At 43.6% G+C, this 13,609-nt stretch overlaps 1 protein-coding gene across 1 annotated transcript in view; it reads right to left on the bottom strand.

Annotated features, from left to right (window-relative positions):
• Nucleotides 1–213: 213 nt before the first annotated feature.
• The window catches only part of CLNK (cytokine-dependent hematopoietic cell linker), a 188,651-nt gene continuing 175,255 nt past the window's right edge, over nucleotides 214–13,609 (bottom strand). Inside the window, exons 18-19 of the mRNA XM_011947358.1 lie at nucleotides 11,064–11,219; nucleotides 214–616 (exon numbers count right to left, since the gene is read on the bottom strand). Coding sequence (XP_011802748.1) covers nucleotides 470–616; nucleotides 11,064–11,219 — 303 coding nt within the window. The 3' untranslated portion in view covers nucleotides 214–469. The remainder of the gene's footprint in view (nucleotides 617–11,063; nucleotides 11,220–13,609) is intronic.

The raw sequence follows: 13,609 nt of genomic DNA, 5'->3' as shown, positions 1-13,609 counted from the left end.
ACATTGTAGATGTGTAAGGCCCAACTGACATAAAGGCAGCACAGTGCCCTGTAAAGAGCCCAGATTTGGGAATTTCCCATTGACTTGTCCTGCGCTGGCTGCAAACATTTAAGCAATAGCTTCTGGTGCCCTTTGCTGCTCGCCTATATCATGAACATGATAGCTATGTTGATAGCATTTTCTGCTGTTATTTAGAAGACACTTTTAAAACCCTAGTTTTTATTTATTTTTATTTATTGTCCAGTGGCCGGTTACTAGAATGTTTTTATTTTTTGCATGTTATAAATATTTTCTCTGTGGTTTGAACTTTCAAATCCGTGATTGATTTTCCACTCTCTGTTATAGAGTGTTTTTCTTTTCTACAAAGTCAAAAGTTTGTCCCTTCAAGGCACAGACAATAATCTTTTGAAATCAATGAAAACGATGGAAGCACTGAATCCAGTAAACCAAAGATAACACAAAGACCAGGCTACGGAGGTGAGAGGTGTCTGGTGAGAGGGAATGGCTGAGTGAGGTAACACGGTTTCCTATGGACCCCAGTTTTATCTTTCCCATCAATCAGTATAATGGGAAAGTTCTTGTAGTGTTCGATGATGTCTTCTACTGAATCAAACTTCTGAAACACAGAAAAGAAAGTTAATGATTTTTAAAATATCTTTTGTGTCTGTAGGTTAAAATACAGCTAAGGTACTTGATTTTGCACAGGGAAGAGGTGAACCAATTTAACAATTTTTGTATGGTAACGGTGTTTCAGGAAGTGGTTTTTTCTTTGTTTTTTTCTGAGACATTGTTTTGCTCTGTCACCCAGGCTGGAGTGCAGTGGCACAGTCTTGGCTCACTGCAATCTCTGCCTTCCGGGTTTAAGCGATTCTCCTGCCTCAGCCTCCCAAGTAGCTAGGATTACAGGCATGCGCCACCATGCCCAGCTTATTTTTGTATTTTTGGTAGAGACAAGGTTTTGCCATGTTGGCCAGACTGGTCTCAAACTCCTGACCTCAGATGACCCACCTGCCTAGGCCTCCCAAAGTGCTGGGATTACAGGCATGAGCCACCACACCCGACTAGAAGTAGTTTTTAAAAAGAATATGGCAAGCTTGAAGGATGAGTGATAAGAATGGTAACAAGGGAGAAAAAAACTTCTTGAGACAACCAAAAGTGAGCCCTATGGCAACCCTTTAAATTTCCTGCACAGGGAGTTTTCCCTCTCTGGAATCAGATCACACTGGTCAAGTTCCATTCTGTTGTTATCACAACCTTTCTATCCTAAGCGACTCAGGTGGGTTAATTACATGGTAGTCAAGCCTTGTCATCTCTGTTGTTGCCTCCCAAACCTCAACCTTAGCTCTGACCAGCAAAAAATATAGAAGATTCAGGCTCGAATGTAGTAAATTGGAGGGCAGTGCCTGCAGTGAGCTTGCTCTCCAGTAACGAAGTCTAAGGAATTCTAGTATACATAGAAAGAACAGGGACAACCACACGGCTGCTTAGCCAATTCAGCTGCCCTCCTTGAGCTGCTTGTGAAATAATGAGGTGGCTGCAGATTTCAGTGTTTCTAGATACACAGATAAAGTGTTATGACAATTTAATGGAAAGTAAGATTACTTCAGGTTTAGGGAAATGGGGAAGTGCTTTGTCAAGGATGCAGACTTGAAATGGGCTATGTTATGGGTCATGCCAGATAAGTAGACAGGAGGGTTTAAAGACATTAAAAGCAGAGAATGTACAGGGCCATGCATAACGACAGGGTACTGAGAAGAGCATATATAGTATTTTTTTTTTTCAATAGCTTTAGAGGTACAAGAGGTTTTTGGTTACGTGGATGAATTGTATAGCGGTGAGGTCTGGGCTTTAGTGTACCCATCACCCAGATAATATACATTGTATTACCCAATAGGTGATTTTTCATTCCTTAGCCCCCTTCTCACCCTCTCCCTCTCTGAGTCTTCAGTGTCCATTCTGCATAAACAGTAATTCTGATTAGGTGAGTTTGGGTGAGTTCCCGAAGGAGAATATCGGGAGATAATTAGGAAGAACTTGTTCAACCTGCCTCCCATGTTTCAAGACAACTTGGATCCTCCTTAGCAAGCCTGTGAGGTGAACTGGGCAGGGGGAATGATCTTCCCTAAAGAGCTAAAGGGAATTTCAGCTCAGAGAAGTGGACTGCCTTACTCAGAGTCTCCCATGGCTAGGGACGGGGAGACCAGGAATGAAGGCTCACTTTTCTGGATATTTCTTTTGATTTTTCAACTTTGCCTGTAGCTTGTGACCTCTGATGCTCCAACAAACCAAGGTAGAGATGACGCAGCCTGAAGAAAGGGAGCCGCCTCCGCGGGGGCTACTCTGCCTCTGATTTGGTCTTGCCTACTCCTTCCTCTGCCCAGGACATCCTAGGTGCAGAAATGTTGGAAGGCCTCAGGAATAGCCAATGGGGAATGAGATTGACCAGTTAGGGCTTCACAGGGATGACATTCTGTTGGGAGCTGGCAGAAAATAATTTCCTATGCAAACAAATAATTTCATTTAGAAATGTGTGCTGTGAAAATTGTCAGTTGAGGCTTAAGAACCTTACCAGGTCACTCAGAGGCTTCCCTCGGGGCTGTTGGGAGGGAACATTATTTTTTGTTAGTGGCGCACTGAACAGAAAGCAACTAAAACGCTAAAAACATGTGACGTCCAGGGTCATCTCCTCCTTCCTACCATTATGCCGGGAGGTGTGAAGAGCAAACAGACACCACCCTGGGGACAAAAATGTGGGGAAAGAAATGTAGAGTGGGAATGTCTTGATGTTAACTAGTCCTTGGATCCAGTCCATTTCTGTCCTTTCTGATTACATTATAACAAATTTCCTTCTCTCCCGCCTGAGCTCATTTGAATTGGGGTTTGTCTTTTCACACCCAAAGAGTCCTGGTTCAATCTGTAAGTCCCTGGTCCCTCTGAAACCTTTACTGGATCTGCAGCAGTTTCCAGTGAGATAGCCTATGTGTCAGTCTGACTTGGTGTGTTCAGCCTGTTAAAATACTAGGCCAGGCCTGGTGGCTCACGCCTGTAATCCCAGCATTTTGGGAGGCCAAGGCAGGCAGATCACTTAAGTTCAAGAGTTCAAGGCCAGCCTGGCCAGCATAGTGAAACCCCATCTCTACCAAAAATATAAAAAGTTAGCCAGGCATTGAGGTATGTGCCTGTAATCCCAGCTACTTGGGAGGCTGAGGCAGGAGAATCGCTTGAACCCGGGAGGCAGAGGTTGCAGTGAGCTGTGATCGCATCACTGCACTCCAGCCTGGGGGATGGACTTCATCTCAAAAAACAAACAACAAAAAGTATTATAAAGCTGGCAGCTTAGAAACAGCAGAAATTTATGTCTCACAATTCTGGAGTCTGGGGAGTCCAAGATTGAGGCACTGACAGATTCAGTATCTGGAGAGGCCCGTTTTCTTGCCTTAATGCTGTGTCCTCACATGGTCCAAAGAGCAATGCACTCTTTTACATGGGAACGAATCCCATTTGTGAGGGCTCGAGACCGAATCACTTTCCAAAGTCCCCACCTCCTAACACCATCACCTTAGGGCTTAGGATTTCAACACATAAATTTTGGAGGAATACAAACATTCAGACTATACCACCACCCATATTACATATACAATAAATATGAGTTTCCACCTGATGCTAAGGTAAGGTACTTTCCCCGTTGTCCAATGGGGAGATTAATTTCTACTACAGCAGGGTAATTGTAAGTAGACGGCCTATGGAGCCTAAATGCCTGAGTTCAAAGCCTGGCTCTCCCAACCACTAGCAGTGTGACTGTCAGCAAGTTTCCTGCATTCTGTGTGCCTCAGTTGTTCTACGAACAGTGATAGTAATGATAGGACCTAACTTTGAGGTTCATTGTGAGAATGGAATTGATGCATAAGCAATACAGCATTTAGAAGAAAGCGTGACACACAGTGAGTGCTCAGTACATGCCAGGCCTTACGATTAACTCCTCCCTTCTAGATTTGCCAAGAACATCATGGGAGAGCAATGAAATCACCAAGAAGTTTACAGACCACTACTGTAAGCCTTTAGGAAAAGAAGAATTTTCTGTATTTCATTTCCAATTTTAAACCAAGCACAAAGTTTTCTTTTTCTTTCTTCATGCTTGATAAAACAAAACAAAAAGTGAATAACAACAACAACAAAAACTTTCCAGGTAGACCTCTTTCACAAAATTGGTTAAATCCACATTGATCAAAGGAAATCTTTCCTAGTGTTAGTCTTCAGAGGGAAGATGATTTATCTCTCCTATTCTCATTTCTGTTCTCTTTAAGATTGTCCCAGGCTGGGCTCAGGGGCTCATGTCTGTAATCCCAGCACTTTGGGAGGCGGAGGCAGGTGGATCATGAGGTCGGGAGTTCGAGAGTAGCCTGGCCAATATGATGAAACCCCATCTCTACTAAAAATACAAAAAACAAAATTAGCCAAGTGTGGTGGCACATGCCTGTAGTCCCAGCTACTCGGAAGGCTGAAGCAGAAGAATCGCTTGAACCCGGGAGGTAGAGGTTGCAGTGAGCTGTGATTGTGCCACTGCGCTCCAGCCTGGGTAACAGAGTGAGACTCAGTCAAAAAAAAAAAAAAAAAAAAAGATTGTCCCCAAATAATACATTTGCTATTAATTGTTTTAAAACTCTGCTACATGGATGACATTTCATTAATTTTAACAGGTGATAGGAAGCAAGACAGGTGCAATTAGTCACGTGGTCTTTCCTGGGTTTTTTTGTTTTTTTTTATTTTGAGATGGAGTCTCGCTCTGCTGCCCAGTCTGGATTGTAGCGACACGATCTCTGCTCACTGCAAACTCTGCCTCTTAGGTTCAAGCAATTCTCCTTCCTCAGCCTCCCAAGTAGCTGGGATTACAGGCATGTGCATTGGCGCCCAGCTAACTTTTTGTATTTTTAGTAGAGATGGGGTTTCACCATATTGACCAGGTTGGTCTTGAACTCTTGACCTCAAGTGATCCACCGACCTCGGTCTCCTAAAGTGCTGGTATTACAGGCATGAGCCACCACGCCTGCCCTGGTCTTTTCTTATTATTGGTTTCTAATGATGGGGGTCAAAACTGAAATATTGCCCCAAAGAGACTTTTAAAAAAGATTATACTTAAGCTCTTGCATATTGAATAATCTTTTCCAGGGGGACAAGCAATGTTTGCTAATATCAGATCTTAACATCTGTTTAAACCTTTTTTTTTTTTTTTTTGAGATGGAATCTCACTCTGTCACCAGGCTGGAGTATAGTGGCATGATCTTGGCTCACTGCAGCCTCCACCTTCCAGATTCAAGCGAGTCTCCTGCTTCAACCTCCCAAATAGCTGGGACTACAGGCACGTGCCACCATGCCCAGCTACTTTTTGTATTTTTAGTAGAGACGGGGTTTCACCATGTTGGCCAGGCTGGTCTTGAGCTCCTGACCCTCGTGATCCACCCACTTTGTCGTCCCAAAGTGCTGGGATTATAGGCGTGAGCCACCACGCCTGGCCCATTTGTTTAAACCTTTTGTGTTTATTGTATATATGAACTGTGGGCAATGTTTCCTTCCAGAAAAGTAAAGAAATCTGTTTGGGTACACATATGAGAATGAAAGAAGGAAAGGGGGAGAAAAGAGAAAGAGAGATAAATGCCAAGCAAGCAGGAGGAGAAGGAAGCAGACAGGGAAGGTGTGAAAAAAACCTATGGGTTAATTGTCTCTGTTCTCTAGTCTTTAAAGTTTACTTTATCATGTAAACATCTACGGTGATTTTTAGAAACATATAAACATTTGTAGAACAAAAAGGAAAGATCTGGAAATTGAAATTGAAATCTCCCTTCTCTGAGATTTCACAGAAGTGTTGACAAACATGACTTGTAAAACTGAGATGCAGGGCTGATGTTTGGCAGCAGTTAAGCTCTGCAGGTTGTTTAAGGCAGGCGCCTCCTTGGCTGGCTAGGGCCGGTGTTCTACCAATCTCATTCTTGCTTAGGTGCCGATCTTTCTCTGGGTGGCAGGGACTTGACATGACTCTTTCTGTGTTCCCAGAATGCAACACTGAGTCTAACATACTGTAGGCCTACAATTAATGCTCGGACAATAAATAAGTAAATGAGCAGCGGGTGCTGAATGATTCCTCCCAATATGTCCATGTCCTAATCCCAAAATCTGGAATATGACCTTACATTGTAAAAGAGTTAATACTATTTTATATGGTATAATACAGGATAAAGTTAAGGATCCTGAGAGGGGGTGCTTATCCGAGGTTATCCCAGTAGGCCCTAAAAGCAATCATGTGTTTCTTCATAAGATAGGAGCAGTGGGAGATTTTGATCAGAGAAAAGAAGGTCACGTGACCATAGAGAGAGGAGGAGAGGGTCACCTCGACCATAGAGAGGAGGAGGAGAGAGTCACGCGACCATAGAGAGGAGGAGGCGAGGGTCACGCGACCATAGAGAGGAGGAGGAGGAGGCGAGGGTCACGTGACCATAGAGAGGAGGAGGAGAAGGTCACGTGACCACAGAGGCTGAGACTGGAGTGACATGGCCATAAACCAAGGAAGACAAGGATTGCTGGCAGCCGTGGAAAGCTGGAAGAGGCCAGGGGTGACTCTCCCGTGGAGTCTCCGGAAGGAGTGTGGCCCTGCTGATACCATAATGTTGGACTTCTGTCCTCCAGCACTGTGAAACAATACATTTCAGTTGTTTTAAACCGTGAAGTTTTTGGGGAAGTGGTACTTATTAAGCACCTGCCTCTATGTGTCTGCGAATATTTACATCAACTCATGTCACACTCAAAATAACTCCCGAGAGTTAGGCATTGCTGCATCATCTGTGTGGTTAAATTCAAAAGCGGCAAGATAGCTACAAAACTACATGAAATTAAAGTAATCTTTGAAGATGCTGTTTCTCATGTTTTTCCTGCTGAGTTGGGTGAAGATGCTTTCTTTAATTGGACCCTGGCTAAAGTAGCTAGTAGTTGGCTTGTATTTAGCAGAGCCTTGCTAATCTTGTTTTAAAGAGGTGTGATTCTTCCTCAGCAAGACAAAAGGCTCAGGCTGTGAAAAGCATGAGGGAACTGAGTGAAATCCAGACCCTCTTTCTCTTACACATCTCCCTCAGAGGCAAGGCAGGAAGAAACCACCTGTGAATTGTCATTTTTTACCCACTCCCTGGCACACAGTAAGCTCCAAGTAAGTGTTAACTATTCTTTAACTGTGATTCAACCTGCAATGTTTTCAAATGGGTGGGGGATTGCTTGTATTTGCCATGGTGTTATTTGAGTCTGTCTATGGAAGTGAGACGTGAGAATAGGGCCTGGAGGCAGGGAATCTAAGGACTTCCTAGAACCAAATCAAATGGAAACACTTCAGTTGTGACAGGATATATCCTTTCTGTTTACATAAGGCCTACACTGAGTAAATGACTTTGTAACTACTTCATCCTCTTCGTTTACATAGGATGAACACCAAGTAATCAATGGAAACCTCTAGCAGATATTTAAACCGCAGAAAATTCTGTAAGAGGGCTCGAGCCCCTGTGCCTGCGCCGCTCCCATCCTGTGGAGTGCACTTCCATTTTCAATAAATCTCTGTTTTTGTTGCTTCATTCTTTCCTTGCTTTGTTTGTGTGTTTTGCCAATTCTTGGCTCAAGATGCCAAGAATCTGGATACCTTCAACTGGTAATGGAAGTCAATGTTTTGCAAAACATACTGCATCCCAGAATTGCCATTTACTAGCTGTGACTTTGGGCCAGATACTTAGCATTTCTGTGCCTCACTGTCACAGTTTGTTAAACTGAAATATTGACAGCACCTACCCTAGAGGTTGGCTATGAGGAGTCAATAGATCAAATTAGTTATTAATGGTTAACTGCACAGAATAGCTCTAGTGCATATAAAACCCCACCAAAACTCAGGATTCTGCCTTGGATTTCTTTCTCATTGCTTGATTTATGTATATATATTTATATTATTAGTGAATGCTTTCATTGATTCATTCTTTCACCTGTGGAAATGTACGTTCAACACATATGGGAAAAAAAATAGGGCATGCAAAGGAGGAGAAAATTCCAGATGAACACAGAAAGGAGCTTCTTAAGACGGATATTTGGTTCTCTCAGGGTTCCTTGGTGACAGTAATTAGAGCAGTTCATCTGGAGGCAGAGGGTCTAATCTATGGCCTGCCATAGGAGATGCTCCTTATTTGCCGAGACAGTCAGTGAACCGGCTGACAGTCTGATTAAGCTATTAGGATATTATCACAGAGTCACTCTACTTCCTTTTCTTTATTAGCAGACCAAAGTAGGGCATGTTGGAAAAGAAAGCTGTAACTATCTCAGGTCTCAGTTTCCTCGCCAGTAAATGAGATTCATTAAGATGTCTTTTCCAGAGCTTTTTCAAGAACTCCATGTGAGAGCAAATTAAACAGCATTTGGCCCAAGGGCCTGGCACATGCAAAGGCACACCATGTCCACGTCCTCTATTCTCAAAGGAAAAAAAACCCTTAAACCCAAGCATTTAAGAATTATATAATGCTTTCCTGGCTGGGCGCGGTGGCTCGTGTCTGTTATCGCAGCACTTTGGGAGGCCAAGGTAGGCGGATCACCTGAGGTCAGAAGTTCCAGACCAGCCTGACCAAAATGGAGACACCCCATCTCTACTAAAAATAGAAAATTAGCCAGGCATGGTGGCACATGCCTGTAATCCCAGCTACTCGGGAGGCTGAGGCGGGAGAATGGCTTGAACAAGGGAGGCAGAGGTCGCAGTGAGCCAAGATCATGCCACTGCACTCCAGCCTGGGCAACAAGAACAAGACCCTGTCTCAAAATAAAGAAAGAAAGAAATAAGAATTATATAATGCTTTCATAAAGATGAGAAATTCTATGAGCTGAGACAAGATATAGGAGGATCAAGGGACATTGAGCTGGAAAGTCCATTACCATAGGTATCTTAGGGGGACTATATCCTACTTATTAAAATGACTCAGTAATAGTGATGAAAATATAATTAAAATTTTTCATGGCCTTGATAGGTGCCAGGCACTAAGTGTTTTGCATTTATTAACTTGTCAATCCTCTCCACAAAATGAAGAACTGGCCACTTCTCTCTTTCGTGTTAACATAGCACTTTCTTAATGTGACTGTAACTGGTAGATTTATGTATTAATCTATGGATTTACTAATGCACTCGTTCATGTCACAGTGTTCCCGGGCTGTAGCAAAGGGTGGTGAACTGACCCCATGGCCGCCTCACAGGTGCTAACTGACCCGAGCCTCAAAAAAGTGCTCTGGGTCAGACACGGGATTTAAGCTGGAATCTTTATGCAGCCTGCACGTCGATTTCACACATGTGCCTACCTGAAGCCTGTTGGCAGCCCTAACAATGTGCCCTATTTTGTTACTTGTTGAAAAACAATCGGTATCTGTGTGAAAGTTCTGGTTTTATCCTGTGTTAGTTTGTCAAGGTTACTGTAACTAAGCACTACAGATGAGGTGGCTTAAACAACAGAAATGTCTGTCTGCGCAGTTCTTGAGGCTGAAGTCGCAAGATCAAGGTGTTGGAAGGCTGCTTTCTCCCACGACCTCTCTCCTTGGTTTGCAGATGGTCGTCCCTTCCCCATGTCCTCACATGGTCGCCCCTCTGTGTGTGTCTCCTCTTGTCACAAGGACATCAGTCATATTGGGTTAGGACCCATCCCAATAACCTCATTTAACCTTAATTATCTCTTTCAAAGCCCTATCTTCAAATACAGTCACATTCTGGGCTACTGGGGGTTAGGACTTCAACGTGTGGGTTTTTTGGAGTGAGGGAGGCACGATTCAGCCCCTAACAATGCACACCCACAGATAAAACTGCAACCTGGAGATGCTAAATGGGAATCACTAAATTATTGAAGTCTAGGCTTTAAAATAACGTTTACATTTGAGGAGATTAAAGGCCAGGGAAGTTAAGTCACTGGCCTGAGCTCACATCCTTAGAAATGGTGGCTCATAACTAACTTCGTTCCTTCCTTCCTTTACCCCTTCCTTCATCAACAGAAGAGTTGCAAGAGCAGCTTCTCCTTCCCCCTTCCATTACTGCCTGTGTGTCTTTGGCCATTTATTTAATTTTCTGAGCCTCAGTATTCCTACATCTAAGATAGGAAAAATCATGACTCCAAAGAGTTGTTGAGGATCAAAATAAGATAATGCTGGCCAGGCACAGTGGCTCATGCCTGTAATCCCAGCACTTTGGGAGGCCAAGGCAGGCAGATCATCTGAAGTCAGGAGTTTGAGACCAGCCTGACCAACATGGTGAAACCCTATCTCTAGTAAAAAATATATAAAAATTAGCTGGGTTTGGTGGTGCATGCCTGTAGTTCTGGCTACTCGGGAGGCTGAGGCAGGAGAATCACTTGAAACGGGAGGAGGAGGTTGCAGTGAACTGAGATCATGCCACTGTACTCCAGCCTGGGTGACAGTGTGACTCTGTCTCAAAATAATAATAATAGTAATGCAGATAGACTAGGCCTGGCATATACATATTCAGTGAAAATTTCCCCTTTCTTGTGGATTGATTTCTGTTATTCACGAATATTTTAATTGATTCATTCTTTCGCCCCCATCAGCAGATCTGTACTGAGGACAGGCATGGTCAACATAGCCCGAATGCTGTGGCTGGTTTCACATTCATTTTGGGGACACAAATCTATAGATAAGGAATTCTGACAGACATCAGAAATGTCTGCAGTGGGCATTTCAGTGCTGAGGAGGGAAAGGAATTTGGCATTAGTGTATGCTCCTCTGGAGGCTTCCTGGGAGGCAGAGTTTAGATGTGTCTTGTAGAATGAGTTTTCTTTAATAGGCAAGGCAGGGAATGAGGGTGCATGAAATGGTCAAAACTGGCCGCTGGCCTGGTAGGCCAAAGTGTAAGATGTGCAGATATTTGTGGAAGGGGTGGGGAGGTCAGACTACATCCCCCTCCTTCAGGGCAGCATCCTCCTCCTCCAGGGCGACATCCCCCAAACTCTTCCTTTATTTGTTGGGCTTAGCCTGGAACAGGGAGGCTGTTAAGTTATACCCACCTCATCTCCTCTGAGTCCTGTCCCCAGGGCAAACTGCTGATTCCTCTCCAGGAAGCGGATTTTTACATTGTAGACTTTGTTCCCATGAAACACAACCAAAACATAGGGCTCTTCCTTGGATTTTGTGGAACAGTCTCGGACCAAGAAAGTACCATCCTGAAACAAAAAGAGTAACAGTCATCTTTTCAAGCATGCCAGCATTCTGCCCTTGTAATGGTGGCAACAATGATGTTTGCATGCATGAGATTCCCAGATGGATTTAGTTTTCGGTAAACCACTTTAATTCAGTAAGTTTGTACTGAGTGTCTGCATGTCTACGGGTTCTTGTCATTTTCTGAGATGTGTACCAGTTGGATCTTGACACTCTCTTCTTGAAAGTCTTTCATCAAGGCCAGGTGTGGTGGCTCACCCCTGTAATCCCAGCACTTTGGGAGGCCAAGGCAGGTGGATCACCTGAGGTCAGGAGTTTGAAACCAGCCTGGCCAACACGGAAAAACCCCATCTCTACTAAAAATACAACAATTAGCCAGGCGTGGTGGTGGTGCGTGCCTGTAATCCCAGCTACTCAGGAGGCTGAGGCAGGAGAATCACTTGAACCTGGGAGGCAGAGATTGTAGTGAGCCGAAATCGTGCCACTACACTTCAGCCTGGGCAACAGAGCAGGACTCGGTTCCAAAAAAAAACAAAAACAAAAACAAAAACAAAAAAGAAAAAAGCTTTCATTGTTTCCTACTGACCTGGGCATAGTGCCCATGAACTTAGCATGACCAACCTATCTTGCAGTTTGATCTCTCATTGCCCCTGCAGCTTTCTGCCTCTGGCTCCTGGCTCCAGCCAAGCCACCATTTCCCAAAGGCACCATCTGCTTTGGGGCTCCCAGATTTTGCATGATGTATTAGTCTGTTTTCACACTTCTATAAAGAAATACCTGAGATTGGGTAATTTATAAAGGAAAGAGGTTTAATGGACTCACAGTTCCACATGGCTGGGGAGGCCTCAGGAAACTTATAATCACACGGAAGGCGAAGGGGAAGCAAGCTTGGACCTTCTCACATAGCAGCAGGAGAGAGCAGAGTGAGGAGTGAAGGGAGAGGAGCCCCTCATAGAACTATCATATCTCACGAGAACTCACTCACTAAAACAGCATGGGGGAAACTGCCCCCATGATCCAGTCACCCCCACCAGGTCTCTCCCTAGACATGTGGGATTATGGGGATTACAATTCAAGATGAGATCTGTGTAGGGTCACAGCCGAACCATGCCACATGCGCTACTCCTTCTGCATGGAAAAGCCCTTCTCCTGCTTGCTTCTTGATGTATTCATCTCTCAGTGTTCACATATTTCCTCTTCTGCCTGATGCTTGGGTATTATTCTAGAGATAGTGGGAGCCACAGCAGGCTTTGAGCAGAGAAAGCTTTTACCTAATACATTGGACTTCTGTGTGCAAAGATGTCTACGCAGGATTAGGGTTCCTGAAAGAGACATGGGGCTTCTAAGTCATGGATATCAAACTGAATGGAGAGGCCCTTTATGGGAGGAGGAATTGTAGCCTTTGTTGAGGTGAGGGCAAGTACAGGGCAAGGAAGAGAAGACAGAAAAGGCCTGGAGATGTCTGAAAGATGATGGAAGAGCAGGAGATTCAGAGTGACAGAAGCCAAGAGGTGGAGACTGAGGGTTTCCAAAAGCAGGTCAACAGCGTCAAATGCTCCAAGAGCTGAGAACAGGACAATGATTAGAAATAATTTGTACACTCCAGGGAATAATTCAGAATGATACTAAGATCTGGTTGTAAAAGTCTGAGAAATGGAGCAGTCCTCCTGAACATGAACACATCTACCAGGCTTAGTTTTGTAGTTACATTGTGTTATTTATATAATGAAAATGAAAAATCTGTAAGTGTAATTGTGTGTATTATATAGATGGTTATAAGTGATCTATGAAGAATAGAGGCCGGGTGCGGTGCCTGACGCCTGTATTCCCAACACTTGGGAGGCCCAGGCAGGTGGATCACTTGAGGTCAGGAGTTCGAGACCAGCCTGACCAACATGCGGAAACCTCCTCTCTACTAAAAATACAAAATCAGTCAGGCATAGTAGCATGTGCCTGTTATCCCAGCTACTCCAGAGGCTGAGGCAGGAGAATCGCTTGAACCCAGGAGGCGGAAGTTGCAGTGAGCTGAGATCTCACCACTGCCTTCCATCCTGGGTGACAGAGTGAGACCCTATCTCAAAAAAAAAAAAAAGCATGATAAATATAGATAATATATGTAGTGATTTATAGCTATAATAATAAATTATGATATATAATTCTCTATATTTTATAATAGCTATATATAATTACATATTTCTGTAATGAATACTTACATAATAATGGTAATACTATATAATACAACATAGCAATACCTTAAGTATACAAAATTTATAAATAATATTGTAACATGATAGTGATGTTATGATGATACTGGTAGTTAAGGTGCATTGAGAATTGCCAAGCACTTTGCACACATTGTTTCATTTAGAGGATTTTTTTTTTTTTTTTTTTTTTT

The sequence above is a fragment of the Colobus angolensis genome, unplaced genomic scaffold (genome assembly GCF_000951035.1).
Source record: "Colobus angolensis palliatus isolate OR3802 unplaced genomic scaffold, Cang.pa_1.0 Scaffold262, whole genome shotgun sequence".
NCBI lineage: Eukaryota > Metazoa > Chordata > Mammalia > Primates > Cercopithecidae > Colobus > Colobus angolensis.
This window is presented reverse-complemented; position numbering and strand designations above follow the sequence as displayed.